Below are 15642 nucleotides of genomic sequence, written 5' to 3' on the forward strand. Positions count from 1 at the left end.
TTCCTCTTAACAACATGCTTTGACAGTTTAGCCACAAAAACATATGTGGCATTATGGTTCAGTGGAAGTAAAATGGAATGTAGAGCCAAAAGTTCTAGCTATCACACTGCCACCCATAGTTAATTAAAAAGCAAATTGGAAATTTTGTGTGTCATTATAAATGTTAATTACTACTAACAACAGACTTAGATAAAGAGAAAAAAAGCACAAGGGTGTTAATTTTATATAAGATGAATAAAGTTATAAATGAAGGGGAGAGCTTTACTTAACAATTTTCTGAAATGATTCGGATGCCTGGCAGATATTCTGGTGGTGATTCTTTGTTCTTCCTAGAACTTCTTTATTTTTATTTTTATTTTTTTATTCCAAGTATTCTTTCCCCTGCCCTCCAAGATCATCCCTTTCCTCCCCGCAGGCCGGGTTAATTTAGCTCTTGGATTCTTGCCCTAGTGCCCTACTGAGGGACTTGGCTCCTCAGGCCTTTATAATCCACTCTCAGCAGGTTAGCCCTGCACTCAGCCCTGCTCCCTCTCTTGTACCTCACGTTTGTGTAGAGCTTCTGTTTGGTCTTTCTGAAACTTAATCTTAAGGTTTTTTACAGTTTTTATCAATGTTTTCTTCACATTTACATCCATGGTTTTAAGCTCCCATACCATCTAAATGTACCTAGTTACTACCTGGCTTTAATGGCAGACAGACTCATTCTCTGGCTTCTTGTCATCAGTGTTTGTTTTCTGTGTATGGGACACTTCTCGTTGAGAGCTCTTTGGAAGAGGAGAGATAATAGGTATAGCTTGAACCCATAGAGATCACCCCTGATCATGATCCCAAGAGGGAGGGACCACCTTTCTCCATTCTCTGTTCCTAACAGATTTCTGAGTTTCCAGAGATAAAAAGAAGCAGGCTCATGATAACTCTAGAAGTCAGGAATAAAGTACATTTTTGCAGATGTGAGTTTTTGTGGGTCATTTGTTGTTTTTGTTTTACCTGCCACCCTGCATCTTCCAGGCCCTTTAAGGTTCAAGACTAAGCAAATTCTGTAAATATGACCTTTGTGTCACATGGTCACCATTTTGGGGTGCTTGAATCCCCAAAGAGTACCTCTCCTCTTTTTTTCATTGAAGAATTACTAATTATCTTTCAAGCTGGACTCTAAATTATTCAGTTTCACTGTAGAGTCTTGAAATACTAGCTTCCCATTAACCAGCAATCTTGAAAAAAAGTAGCCTTTCTTTTCTTTCTTCCTTATTTCTCTTGTATCAGCTACCTTTCTCAACTCTCTAAAAAGTGCTTCAACAGTATAATATAAATATCTCCTTTAGACCAAACCTATTCTGTCTTTTGGATTTGCATTATTTCTTACCTCCCTTTTTATTCCTCTGCCTCCTCTGTCCCATCTCTGTTTCCTCTGTCTTGTTCTTTCCTTTTTTTCCCCATTCCTTTTCTATTTTTCTCTTTCTCCTTATTTTTCTCTTATACCTCTGTTTTCTTCTTCCTTTCACCTCCTTCCCTCTCTCCTGTCTCCTCTTAACAGCTTCGCAAATGTATACTAATGAATACAAAGTAGATAAAGTCTCAGGTGATTAAAAATCACACTGTTAAATGGCTCATCATTTCTCAACCCTGTTTCCCTTTCTAATTTCAGAGCTCTTCGGTATCCCCATCAGCCAGTTTCCGAGGTGCTGAGAAGCACAGGAACTCCACAGACTACTCCTCTGATAGCAAAAAGCAGAAAACCGAAGAAAAGGAAATTGCAACTCGTTATGTATGTTCATTCACCTTTGCTGTGGGGGAGGCCAGTTTACCTTGCTTCTTATCAGTAGCCATTTTACCCTTTGACTATTACCAATGAAAACTAAAATAAAGGGTAACAACATCCTTGGGAAAAAATTTTTATTGCAGTTATAGCCGTGCCTTAATTGACTAACCAAAGTTCTGTGTGTGTGCAGGTAAGTGCACAGGTGTGTGAGCGAGAATAGTATGCTCTATCTGGCAACAAATAGAATATTTGGGTGTTTCATATTATTACTTCTGTAGATTTATTTGTTTCCCTCCATATATTTCACAGTGGCTGAATTTCTTGTGGTCAGCTAGAAATGTTAAGGAAAAATGTAAAATCATAGAAATTCTGTTAAAACGTCTAGATGAACTCCTGCGCTAAGACACATAGCAAGTTTTGTGCAATATGGCTTGCAGAGATATCCCTGTCATGGCTTGATGGTCATTTTTCTTCAGTAACTAGTCCTTAGGTCACATAATAAAGGGAGTAAGTTAGATGGGACTGGTATGGAGGCAGTCAGTCCCCACTTTGCTTTCTGTGATGGTGTCCTGCAAGATAGCAGGCTTCAAAAAAAACCCAAAAATTAAAATTTTCATGTGAAACCTTCCAACTTTAAAATGGAGCTACTTACAATTGTTTTTAAACTGTAAAATGGAATCATCATATTACCTACCTCAGAACTTCATCACGAGGATTGAAGAACATAGTAAAAGTATATCCTAGACTGTTTAGTACTGTTTGGTGCAGTTCATTTTTATGAGACATGAGGAATTAGTCTGAACTTATCTAGGGTAAATCCAGCCTTTTTTTTTTTCTTTTTGCTATGGGAGGAAATAATACTTCTTATTTGTCAATGCAGGACAGTGATGGTGAGAAGAGTGATGACAACTTGGTGGTTGACGTTTCCAATGAGGTATATCTGTGGCTCATTTAACTTCCTTTTCTTACCCAGATCTAACAATGACTAGTGTCCTAACAGTTACTATCCACAGTGTGTTCTTAATTTCTAAAAGGATTTACCTGAAAATTTTATGTATTACCGATTTTACATGTTACTGATCCTTTTGTTATTGCTCTTCTTTTTTATGATGCACAATGTGTTTTGCTACCAGCCATGAATGCACACTAGACATCCATGGTTAGCCTACAAGTCTCACAAGTGACTTGCAAATTTGTAGAATTCTTGTTTTTGTTTTAAATAAATACTAAAATTTTGTAATGTTTTCTTCGACCTAGATACTGTATATTTTCTTCAGTGATTCAGTGAGACTTATCTATTCCAGGACATTTGATGCTTCTAAGCTGTTAAATACTTTTGGCTAGAAACACCCTCACCCAAGTACTCCAGCATTATGAATGCACTATGCTATATTAATATCCGAGATGTTCCTTTATAGGATCCATCTTCCCCTCGAGGGAGCCCAGCACATTCCCCAAGGGAGAATGGCCTGGACAAGACTCGGCTGCTCAAGAAGGATGCCCCAATCAGCCCAGCCTCAATCGCATCCTCCAGCAGCACTCCTTCTTCCAAATCCAAAGAACTTAGCCTTGTAAGCAGTTCTTTACCATCTTCTCAGTGTTGTTTGTTTCAGGGTGGTTGGCTTTGATTTTTTTTTTGAATTTTGTATTTTTTACATTTTTCTATAAGACTTGTATTTCCAAATGTATGTATATTGTTCAGCATTCAAGTTTAATCGACAAAAATATTTCTGGAACACAATATTGTCAGTGATGGATGTTTGTTTTGTGAGTCTTTTTGCAAGGCTAGGGGAAGGGATATAGGGAAATTGACTGAAACGTATCTTAGTGGAGATGAAGAAATACACACTTGGGTTACAGAGATGATTTTGTCACCTGTGGTTTATGGTAAATTTAGTCTTTGGCTTGGGTGTGATTTTGTTGCTGCCTTTGTTTGAATTACCAAGCTATATATTACTGTGATAATTTTCCCTTGCTATCTAAAAAGTAATCTGTCATTTACCTTGACTCACACCACAAATCACAAATGCAAAATGAAACTGCTTGCTAGTCAGGATAATCTCCCTATCACTCCTTCTTCTGTGGCTGTGTAATTAATTGCATTTTTGTGTGGTGTGTCTTCCTTTTTCCTCACAAGTTATTTCCTTAACAAATTCAATTTTTAAATAACCTTTTGAATTCACAGCTTAAAGGAAAGAAAATTTGTCAGTTTATCTGCAAATTAGGAGGATATGTCTGACAGAGGGCTAGATTAAGTTTTCCTTTGTTTTCTTTTGGCCTTTTGGCCTTCTTTTAATAGTAACTCCTCTGTGCTGATCTGTAGGACAATTCAGGCTTGGATCTTTTCTAATGGGACCTTTTAACCAGGAAGCCCCTTATAACTTGAACAATCCACAAGAAGCCCAACTCAAACCACTCAGTCTTAAATCAAAGCCACCAGCCAGTGGCGGTCATAGTCAGGATGCATGATTTGTCGGCCTCCGTCTGACTCTAACCAGTTTCCTGGAAACTGGTTACTCTACCCTCAATTTAGCTTCAGTATATGTCCTCCTGAACATTGGTTTTGTGGTCTCAGGGAACTCTTTTTTCTTTTCTTTTCTTTTTTTTTTTTTTAAGCTCTTTTTAACTAATGAAAATAAAGGCCTAAGCTGAAGAACTTTTTCCATTTTTTTCTTTCCTTTTTTTTAACCTTTTTAAATTTAAAGCATCATTGTTATTAAACATTGCTTTTAAACATCATCGTTAAAACTGTGTTCTAATTGCCAGTGTATTTTATTACATTATTACATTTCTTGTTAGAATGAAAAATCTACTACTCCTGTTTCAAAGTCTAATACCCCTACTCCGCGAACTGATGCACCCACCCCAGGCAGTAATTCTACTCCTGGACTGAGGCCTGTACCTGGAAAACCGCCAGGCGTCGACCCCTTGGGTTAGTAAGAAAAGCGTTTTTCTACATCTTTATGTTGCTGGTTTTTAAAGAAAGTAAAATGATTTAAAGAAGGCAATTCATTAAGAATATTAATAAAAGTAGCATTGAATGGCTGTTTCACAGTTATTTAACCCAAACCAAACACCTGGCATGTATCACGTCTGGCACATTGCGTTCAATAAAATAAGGTGGATGAATGAACCTTGATGAAGGCTTGAATGAATTTTAAGGATATTAAAATCAGCTTATTCAAACCATTAATCCTTTTTTTTTAATATATGTCAGAATGTCTTACGTCATTATTGTTTCCTATGTTCTTGGTTTTGATTTCTTCTTTCCACTTTGGTCTGTAGCCTCAAGCCTGAGGACCCCCATGGCAGTTCCTTGTCCATATCCAACCCCGTTTGGGATCGTGCCCCACGCTGGCATGAATGGGGAGCTGACCAGCCCTGGAGCTGCCTACGCTGGACTGCACAACATCTCCCCGCAGATGAGCGCAGCAGCCGCGGCCGCTGCTGCAGCTGCCGCCTACGGGAGATCACCAGTGGTGTGTTTGTGGGTTTTTACAAAATAAGAATATTTCAGAGTGCAGAGGATTGTCATACATATTCTTTTAATGAAGTTTTTATAATTCGAGTTATTTATAGCATGTATTTATAAACTATATAAATTACATATGTAATTATATATGAGATCTATTTTCTTTAGTAAGGTGAGGAAATTTCTTTTTAACTTAGTGTTCCATTAAGAGAATTTTAAACCTACGAAAGTATAGCAAATAGTATAATAATATAGTGAACACTGTTTCCATCATGAGCATGAATAATTATTAGTATATTTTTATGTCTGTGCTACTCTCAAATATGTTACCATTAAATCATAAGCATCCTATCATTTTATCAATAAATATTTTTGTATATATTTCTAAAATCTTATTTTTAATGGATCTAGTCTCCTAGGTTTTAGAAAATATATTGAGTAGGATGAAATAAGTGAATGTAACTGTGTCTGTTTTTATTGTTTTGCTTGGGATAACTTTTAGGTTGGATTTGATCCACACCATCACATGCGTGTGCCAGCAATACCTCCAAACCTGACGGGCATTCCAGGAGGAAAACCGTGAGTACCTCTGCCCTGTGCTCTCTGTGTGCCAGGCCCTGTCCATTTAGACTTTGAGTACTGCTAGACAGTATGGGGGAGTTCCACAGCTTGTATTTTTTTCCTTGCAAAGTATTTTCCATTTTCTCTTAGCACAGGAAAGAGGTAATGAAGTGGAGTTTTGTGTTTTCATTTGAAAATCTTGAGCTTCTAATATGGAAATGCAAATTGCTGAGGCATCTCCAGCAGTCAGGTTTTCTCTATGTCTGTTAACTGTTTTCAAGGCAATTCTTTTGTTGCCTTGAAAAAAAAAAAAAAGTCTTATATGCAAACGTAGATGCTCAAAATTTGAGCATGTTGGGAAAAGACATGCCAAACTTCAAAGACTGAAAAAAAAGAAGTATGGTTTTATGCTCATTTGTGTTTCTGGAAAAGGTGGCTTGCTCAGTTGGCTTCATGTCTTAGGAGCTGGATATTTGGAGTCCTATATTCACAGTTCCCTTGAGTCATGAAGGCAAAACACAAACACATCCTGATCTCACCATATCTCATTCCACATCCCTCATTTCAATCTAGTGTACCTTTTGATTATTACCTATGCACAAGTTCTCTCTGCTGTTTGGCTTCATCTTCCCAGATACAAAGACTTTATTGTAAAATAACACTGGTTTTTCCTTTAAAATGTCAGCTTGCTTCCTCCTTCCTCTCTTTTGGGAAGCATCCTTTCAGATCCTCCCTGCCTTATGTGTTTTTTATTCTCATTGCTCTTTCCATTGGCATCCTCTCTCACCATACACATGCTGCTTTCCCAGTCGCTAGTGCTTCATTATCTGCCCTCTGCTTTTCAAACTTGACATTCAGGTGCTCGCTTCAGCAGCACATATACCAAACTTGACCCTCAGTAGCAGCTAGGTCTCATTCTTTCTATGGCTTACCCGCCTTGGGGCATTTGCTCTTTCTGATCCTTTCTGCACACTTTTTCTGTGGCCTGCTATCTCACTTCAGGTCTCTGTTAAAATGTCACTTACGAGCATTATGCCCTGACAACCCTATCTAAAATAGTATCCTTCTCTTCTTTTTTCCCTGTCATTGTCCTTTTTCTGTTCCTTGCCTTTTTCATACTTGTCTAGAGCCATTATCTGACTCTCCTCACTTGAATATAAGGCCCATGATAGCAGAGCTGAAGAACTCTGCTTATTCACTTATAGAAGTAGCTCCAGTACCTCGTTCAGTACCTAGTTCAGTACTTAGTTCATAGTTCTTGATCACAGTACATACCTATTGAATGAATGAATGAATGATCTCTCTCTTCTCTAACTTCCCATTGCTTATTTATTCACTTCTTTACACTCAGGAACTTAGTTGTTACCCTTTTGTTTCCTATGTGTCCTCTTTCTCTCTCCAAGTTGCCTGCCCCTCGGTATTACCATTCCTGACCTTGACTCTTCACATTCCACTTGGTATGTCAAACTCTTGGTCGTTCCTTTTGTAACTTCTCTACAGACTCTACCCTTAACTTCCCTGTCGGATCAAACACAATGTTTGCTCCATAGTCAAGTTGCTCAGTAAATACTTGACTGATTAATATGGAAGGCAAGGAAAATCAGACTTTGAGTTCCTTGAGAGTTGAGGGTATAATCAGTTATCATACAATTCTGTGTACTTATGTGTGTTCTACAAAAAGTTGTTTACTGACTGACAAGTCTTATTGAACAAGAACTCTGATGTATTTGAAAGTTAACGTTTGGTCTGTTTCAAGCAGCGACTAAATAATAAGGTCAAAGAATTAGTCAAATAACTCAAATACCTCCAAGTTTCACATGAAGCTTTGGGGTTGGAGGGGTTCCTTTGGAAGAAGCATCATCCCGTGTACAGTTAGCACAGTTACACTTAGTTATCAGCAGTTACACCCACAGCTATAGCAAAACCACCGGAGCAGATGTGGTGGTGCTTCTCATCTCAGCTGCTGCCCAGAGGCCACAAGGGGTGAAAGTTTGTTAGATGTATTTAAAGAAGCAACGACAACCTTTGGGGTTTGGGAGTTTAGGCTAATTGAACTATTGTAGAATCACAGCTGGTCTGATTCCAGCGGTGCTTTTGCACCTCAAGCTGAGCTTCCTTCCTCTCCCCAGTCTTGAGTCTTGACTCTCAGCATTATAAAAATTTTGAGATCCTTTTTGTTGTTGTTGTTGTTGTTGTTGTCGTTGTTGTTGCGGGGGCGTTGGTAGGTTTGGAGGATGGTTGAAGATTTTTGTTTCTGGGAGTGGTAGAGTCACACCTGATGCAATTGACAAATGACACCAGGAGTCCCAAAGAGAATCCACAGGGAATGGCTTCTGGAGTGAGACAGATTGAAGTTTGATTTTGACTTTGCCAGTCAACAACTAGGAAGAGAGTGACTTTATACAATTTTTTAACGTTTTGAGCTTCATTCGGCTTATCTGTATAAACCAGGGCTGGCACCTCCTGATGAAGGCATGAGGATGAAGTAAGATAATATATGTTTAGTACCACGTTTCTTTCATGGTGGCTATTCAGCCAACTAGAGCATTACTTTCTATACAGCTTTGCCCCAAGGTTTTATCTGTTTTTCAACCTCTTAAATAATAGAATGTATTATAGGGGACGGAAATGGGCCAAGAAGATTAGATTGAGTAAATTAGACTACATGTTCTTATTATTGGCATGTTTTTATATAACAGGGCATCAAGACATAAATTCACATTCACATATAGAGATAATATACTTTCACTATAGATTTTTACAGAAAGATTATAATGATGACGTTCTTCAGATAAGATAGAGAATTTTGAAACTTTGTGTTGTGTATATATTTCAACAGAAAAACTATATTTTTTGTGTGCTAGAACATAAATCACCTGAAGGTCTTCCCCACCATATATATTCACAGTGTAACTGCCTTTCTCCAGAAAGACTTAAAAGAGTTGAGCATCTCTGTTCTAATTATTTTTACAAAATGAATTGCTGGATATTATCAAAAATTTTAATTAAATGCATGTTCCAAACTAATGAATAGAATAGCATTTATTTGATAATTCGCATTGGATCCTCTTGTCTATTCTGGTAAATTAGCAAGGATTCCACTCAATATGTAATTGGAATGACAACATAGTTTAATTTTAGCATAAGCCAAAAATCGACTTTGTTCCTCACCTTCCAGCTCTTCCAACCACTTAATATGGAATCATTGATGAATAAAGGAATCCTTGGGTTAAAACCAATTTAGAAATTACCCAGATCATTTCACCTCATTCTTTTAGAGCCCTTGTTCTCCTGCCCCCAGAATTGTTTTTCCATCTTCCTCTTGTTAGTGAAATCCTTTCATTCTCTAAAATCCATCTCTATACTGTCTCTCATGAAACATAAGCCTTATCGTTTTCTTTTTGACCACAAAACTTCACACTTTGCATCTTCCACATGGTATTATAGTCACATACTTTTCTCATCACATTTCCTAGATTATAAGCCATTTATGGGCAAGGCCAGTGCCTTACCTGATACTGTATTCTTAGCACGATACATAAGAGTATGTGGATAGGAAGTACTTACTGAAGCGTTTAATTGGGTAGAAAAAGAATAGCTCTTCAAGCCTGAGTTTCTCTGATTCCTAGAAAGGTTGGCTTTTATTACTTATTTTAATACTTTCTCCTATGTACACATCAAAGAGTTTGTTGAAATCTGATAATAAGTCCATACTAGAGCTTTATTTTTTTCTGGTTTGTGTATCTTACATATACTTGTAGCAAACAGAAGGCCACATTATTTATTTAATGCAAGTAGGCGCTTGAAATTCTTAAGGGAGTTTGAGGAACATAGTAGGTGTTCACAGAGTGGTTGTGGTTGAGTCGAAGAATGTCCTGCTGAAAACCTTGAAAACAATTGTATCTGGTGTCTTAACTATTTAAATTCTTTAGGCGCTTTAAAAACCACTTAGTGACTCTAGAGGAGAAAAGGGATGTCTTTTCAAGTAAATTATCATTAAGAATGTGTAATACTATCTAAACTTGGAATAACCTTTCTTTCCCTTCCTTTAAAATGTAGTCTTCATGACCTCTTAATTGCTAAATCAATTAGCCTTTTTTTTGGTCATCATCCCTCAGAATCTCAGCCTTTTTTTACAAGCATTACTGTCTTCCCCTCCTGAGCTGACACCTGGCTCTCTCTTGAGGGGACCCCTCCACCTGCAGCCCTCTAAAGGGTACCCTTTTGTTTATTTCACACCCGTGATTCTCAGGGCCAGTGGCAAGAGTGATAAAAGCTGTGTCTCCCCTAGCCCCTACTTCTCCAGTCTCTTCTAGAATTGAACTCTTACTCTTTTATGAAAACTTTTCAGGCTCTTGACATTGGACTCTACCTGTTCTTCCACCTTGGGGGAATTTTCCCAATTTATTAAAGACTTGACACTGGCTTAGGGTCTTCCTCCCCACAGAAACTGCCATCATTCTGGGTGACTCTAGTGTTCACAAGGTCAACTACCCAGTAACCTTGTCTTGGGGCTTGGTCTACATCACCTCTGGTCACCAAGTATCCTATCCAATACAACTTTCTGTACCTTCACCTAGACAGAGAGATTTTTGAATTGCAAATCTGTTCCTAGCCCTCTCACAGTCTCTTGAGCCCTAGCCACTGGCTTCTCCCCTAGATTACTGCACTAGCCTCCTGACTCGTTTTCCTTCTGTCATTCTACCTATAATCCATTCTTCACCCAACAACTAGAATGATCCTTTATTACTGAGCCATGTCATGCCCCTGTACAAAAGTCTTCAGTGACTTCTCATTCTACTCAGAATGATATCCACACTCCTCATCACAACCTATGAGTCCTTTTTTAACATAGTCCCTGCTTCTCCTGCCTGTCATGCTCCACTGAGCACACTCTGGCCTTCCTACTTGGTTCTGCTTCAAGAACTTGGCATTTGCTCTTCTCTCTGGCACCTTCCTCCTCCAAATGTGCAAGGCCCCTGTCCTTCCTTCAGGTCTTAGCTCTGTACATCTTTAGTCTCTTATTTGAATGTGTGTATAAATAAAATAAGTGTGTGTGTGTGTGTGTGTGTGTGTATGTGTGTGTGTATGTATGTGGTATATAAAAGAGAGATGGCATTTAACTACCATTGAGTTGACTTATTTACCCGCTTACATGGTATCTATTTTTCCTTCTAGGGTATCAGCTTTGAGGATAGAGACCTTGTCTGTCCTCTTCACCTCTGAGTCCCCCAGCACCTGATGGTACCTGGCTCATATTAGGTGTTTAATAAATATTTTCTGACTAAATGGATAATAAGCATTCTGTTTCAACCTGGCCTTCAGTTTGCTGTACTCTTCATCCTCATATCATCTTCCTCTCTTTGCCTAGGAAGTTAATACCCATTCTTTATATTGCAGCCCCATTGCCATTTTCCCTGTCCCTCTCACTCTGTCAGATTCCCAGAGAATTGTGGCGTGTGCACTATTCATCGCATTGACTAGCTGACATTTTTATATTTATTTATGTGAATATCTTACTAATGAATCTGCCTCTTGGCCCACCTGCTGCCCTCCCCTGGGCTGTAACTTCAAAAGAACAGGGGATATGTGGGTTTTTTCTTTCTTTTGTATCCCCAGTCCTATTAGCATGGTGTTTGTCACACTGGAGTAACCAGGAAATATGTGTTGAATGAATGAATCTTAGTAAGTTGTCTTATAATTAACCATCTTCTCTCCCTTTCCACTTTATTCTCCGCTGATTATCTACCTTCCTGACTGTTCTTACTGGCAATTCCTTAAACGTAAGCACTCTCTTTATTTATTCTGCATTTATACTACTCGTGGCATACTCTGCTCCAGGATTATTCTTTCTTCTTCTTAGCTTTAACTATCAATTCTTCATCAGTGACCAGACCTTAATCTGTCTTACCTGACTTTTCTCCTGAATCACAGTTCTCAACTTCTGGTTGAGCTGTTTGGGTTCCCCTATGCCCTCAAGTTTAAGAAAACCGAATCATTTACGTCCTGATATGAGTACCCTTCAGTTATACTTCCCTGTCACCTTCTATTTTTACTGAGGTCTACCTAGTCATCTGGGTTGCAAGTCTTAGAGTCCTCCTTAGTACCTCTCTCTCTCAGGTCACACATCCAGTGTCTCTCCAAGTCTATTGATTTGACCAAAGAAATACCCTACATCTGTTGTTTCCCTGGTTTTCCACCTCCTTCCCCCTCAGCAAGTCTGACATGTTTCTTTTCTTCTACAACCTAGTTCCGAGTCTTTCTCTGTAGTCTGTAGAGAAAGAGAAAGCCATCTGCTGTATGGTGCCTGTGTCTCCTACAGACACATGCATGCTTCATCCTTCGTGGGGCCCCTCAGTAATGGGCCTGAATTTTGATGAATATGACTAGCCTGTAGATTTTTGCATTAAGTAACTATAAACTGTTTTAATTTGATTGTAAAACTTCTCCACAGTTTGGACCACACTTCTATCCTTTGTGTACCCACAAATGCTCTTTCCTAAACTTCTCTCATAAACAGAGCACGTTCTAAAGCTCCGTGCCAAAACAGAGTGACATCATTTCCAAAGGGGCTGTTGCCTGTGATACCCTCAAGACAGGCGTAGCTTCTCCCACCTACCACTGACATCTCTTGCTTCTGGATGTAATATAACAGCCTCACTCATCTGTTCCCTGACTCCAGTGCCCTAAGAGCAGTAGAGATGTCTGTTGAAGGATATTCTCTAACTTAAGTTGCATTTCAGATAAATGCTTCACAACTGGAGGGTTGTCCCTGGAAATGAACTGGAGATGAATCTGTTGATAAGCACTCACAGTTGGGCCTTTGGGGCAGTCACACAGGATACTTTTTTTCGGTTCTAATTCCATTTAGAATTACTAGAATTTGTTATTGTCAAGTCTGATAAGATTTTTTTTTTTTTTTTTTTTTTTTTTGGTGGCATATCATCATTTCACCATCTAGACCTGGAGACTCTTTAAAGCTTCATAGCTTCATAATTTTGGCTTAACTGATCTCTGTTAGTAAGTCACTTTATTGGAGTGAAGTGATCTGTAGGTAAAAATCTCATCACAGCCTTCTGTATCACCCAAAGTAGAAGGCAACGCAAATTTGCAGAGTGCCCAGAAGGAGTAGGTACTATACTGGACATTGACTCTCTTGTTTAATTCTCTATGAAGTATAAGTAGCATTCTCTCCATTTTAAAGATTTTAAAGGTTCAGAGAAGCTAACTACTGATGTTACATAGTGGCTAGTGAAGAGTTAACCTGAGATTTGATCATAGATCTAGCTCTATGACTCTTAAAATCATGTCTTTCCACTGTACTAGGTAAATTTGACTTGTTTGCAAATCATAAGTAGCACTGAAAATGTTTTGTTTCATCTTATTATGTTGATCAGTTAAATAATGTTTTTTGCATTTCCCTCTTTTTTTCCTCTTTACTGCCTTAGAGCATACTCCTTCCACGTTACTGCAGATGGTCAGATGCAGCCTGTCCCTTTCCCCCCTGACGCCCTCATCGGCCCCGGAATCCCCCGACACGCTCGCCAGATCAACACCCTGAACCACGGGGAGGTGGTGTGTGCAGTGACCATCAGCAACCCCACGAGACACGTGTACACAGGTGGGAAGGGCTGTGTCAAGGTCTGGGACATCAGCCACCCCGGCAATAAGAGCCCTGTCTCTCAGCTCGACTGTCTGGTGAGTGAACATAGATGGACAGGGCTTAGACCTTCATTCAGAAAATAGGACGGCATGGTGAAAGGCCTGGATGTACGAGCAAAACACAGTATTGATCCCAAGTGGGTAGTTGTTTTCAGTGGTTTGCGGTCTTTCACTTGGAGATTTAGAGTGCTGATGAGGAGATATATCTTCCAGTTCCTTAAGGTAAAATGATCCAGTTCTTCACATGGCACGTGCACCAGGACAGTTTTCATTCAGCCTGTTCAGTGAGTGCTTGGGAACAGGAAAACCATGTTTTCCTATCTGATAGAGGAGTGTAAGACAACTTAAGAGCCCACGGTAGTTTCTGTGAATGTACCTAAAAATCATAATCTGTCACATTGAGACAGGAGTAACTTAATATTTCATGTGGCAAACATTAGATACTGCCTTAGCTGTTTCGTGGATATTTGTCCTTGAGTTATTTTGATTTTCTTTCTTTAACCAGCAGTAGGACTTTTTCCTTCAGCATGATGCTAGGTCAATTTAGTATTATAAATGGACAAAAGACTCCCATGATCTCATGAGCTAAGAAGAAATTGTTTTTTCTGTCACTTAACACTTCTTGAATCTGTCTTACCTTCAGTTAATGCTGCTTAGTCAATCAACCCCATGATGCCCTTTTGCCAGGTAATGCAGGACCAGGTAAAAGGAAGTGACTGTTAGGTCTCTTTAACTCTCTGTTTCGGCTGCAGTAGCTGGACCTTTCCCCAGCCATGTGCAGTATACCAGATCCCAGGCATGGCTATTCCAGGGTTGTGAGGGCTGCTGCCTTAGCATGCGCATACACACAAGTAACTTAGGCAGCTGGTTGATTTGATGGTGGTGGGAGTGGATCTAGATCTTTGCATTTACATGCTAATTAAGATTGAATATCTCAGTATTAAATTTTGTAGATCAAGTTTAAGTACTTCCCTAATTTCATGTAATTTTCTAGCATTAATCCACTTAATCATTGTCATAAGTAAAAATGGCTCATTAAAACCAGGAGGGAACACAATACTTTTATGGATTTCTGCTCTCATGTTAATGCTGTTTTCCTTTCCTCATGAGTAATTTCTTGATGGTTTTTGTCTCTGTAGAACAGGGATAACTACATTCGTTCCTGCCGATTGCTCCCTGATGGTCGCACCCTAATAGTGGGAGGGGAGGCCAGCACTCTGTCCATTTGGGACCTGGCCGCTCCAACCCCACGCATCAAGGCAGAGCTGACGTCCTCGGCCCCCGCCTGCTACGCCCTGGCCATCAGCCCCGACTCCAAGGTCTGCTTCTCCTGCTGCAGCGACGGCAACATTGCTGTGTGGGACCTGCACAACCAGACGCTGGTGAGGTGGGTCAGCAGGGCTCCTCACTGAGGCATGAGGAGGAGCCGATTTTATCACGTTGCGCCTGAGATCTTTGCCTGTGTCTATCTAAAAGGTGAAATGTAGATGCCAGAAACAAACTATTAATTGTAAATCTTATTTGCTGCATTATGTGAACTTTATCAAATGAGGAGGTTGGTTTTTTTTCTTTTTCTTTTCTTTGGCATTATACTAAGTATCACTAATTCAGGTTTCAAAAAATGAGGTCACTTTTACATAATTAATGTACATAAGGTTCCCATGACCTCATGAACTCGGTAAGCATCTGTAATTGCCATCTGTGCTTGCTAACAAACCATCATTGTCGATGGACACTCACTGAGAGGATTTACAGTGTATGGAGTTATTCTTGGCGCCATTTGTATCTGACACATTCCTTCCTTCAACAAATGGTTATTGAGCACCTACCATGTGCCCCCAGGTGTTGTGTTTTGTTCTCTTCACCCTGAAAAGGTCTGGATTATCTGTAGTCCCACCTTTAAGGATGGATAAACATAACTAAGATACCTGTTTAGAAATGAGATTATATAGGATTGGTGTTGATAGGTAAAGTTCTGAAACAAGTCTCCAGATATTAGCACCTGAAAGAGCAGTGAGCAAGAGCTATGATCTGCTAGAGGGTGTGAGAAGGTTATAATTAAGCCTAGCTACAAGTCGGGAGAGGTGTGCAAGGAGAAGAGGCTTCTACTGTCTTGTCTGTCAGTAAGATAATTTATAGGACTGTGTATGATTCCAAAGACAAAATAGTCATCACTTTAGTAAGGTGG

General features: G+C 39.3%; 1 protein-coding gene across 9 annotated transcripts in view; it reads left to right on the forward strand.

Annotated features, from left to right (window-relative positions):
• Positions 1-15642, forward strand: part of TLE4 (transducin like enhancer of split 4) — a 139818-nt gene that overhangs the window by 118423 nt on the left and 5753 nt on the right. For all 9 annotated transcript variants that reach the window (XM_011375498.2, XM_011375499.2, XM_011375500.2 and 6 more), the window contains 8 exons: positions 1646-1765; positions 2640-2693; positions 3178-3330; positions 4559-4691; positions 5045-5238; positions 5734-5810; positions 13241-13490; positions 14594-14841. In XM_011375498.2, the coding sequence (XP_011373800.1) occupies positions 1646-1765; positions 2640-2693; positions 3178-3330; positions 4559-4691; positions 5045-5238; positions 5734-5810; positions 13241-13490; positions 14594-14841 (1229 nt within the window). The remainder of the gene's footprint in view (positions 1-1645; positions 1766-2639; positions 2694-3177; positions 3331-4558; positions 4692-5044; positions 5239-5733; positions 5811-13240; positions 13491-14593; positions 14842-15642) is intronic.

The sequence above is a fragment of the Pteropus vampyrus genome, unplaced genomic scaffold, assembly GCF_000151845.1.
Source record: "Pteropus vampyrus isolate Shadow unplaced genomic scaffold, Pvam_2.0 Scaffold273, whole genome shotgun sequence".
Lineage (NCBI taxonomy): Eukaryota > Metazoa > Chordata > Mammalia > Chiroptera > Pteropodidae > Pteropus > Pteropus vampyrus.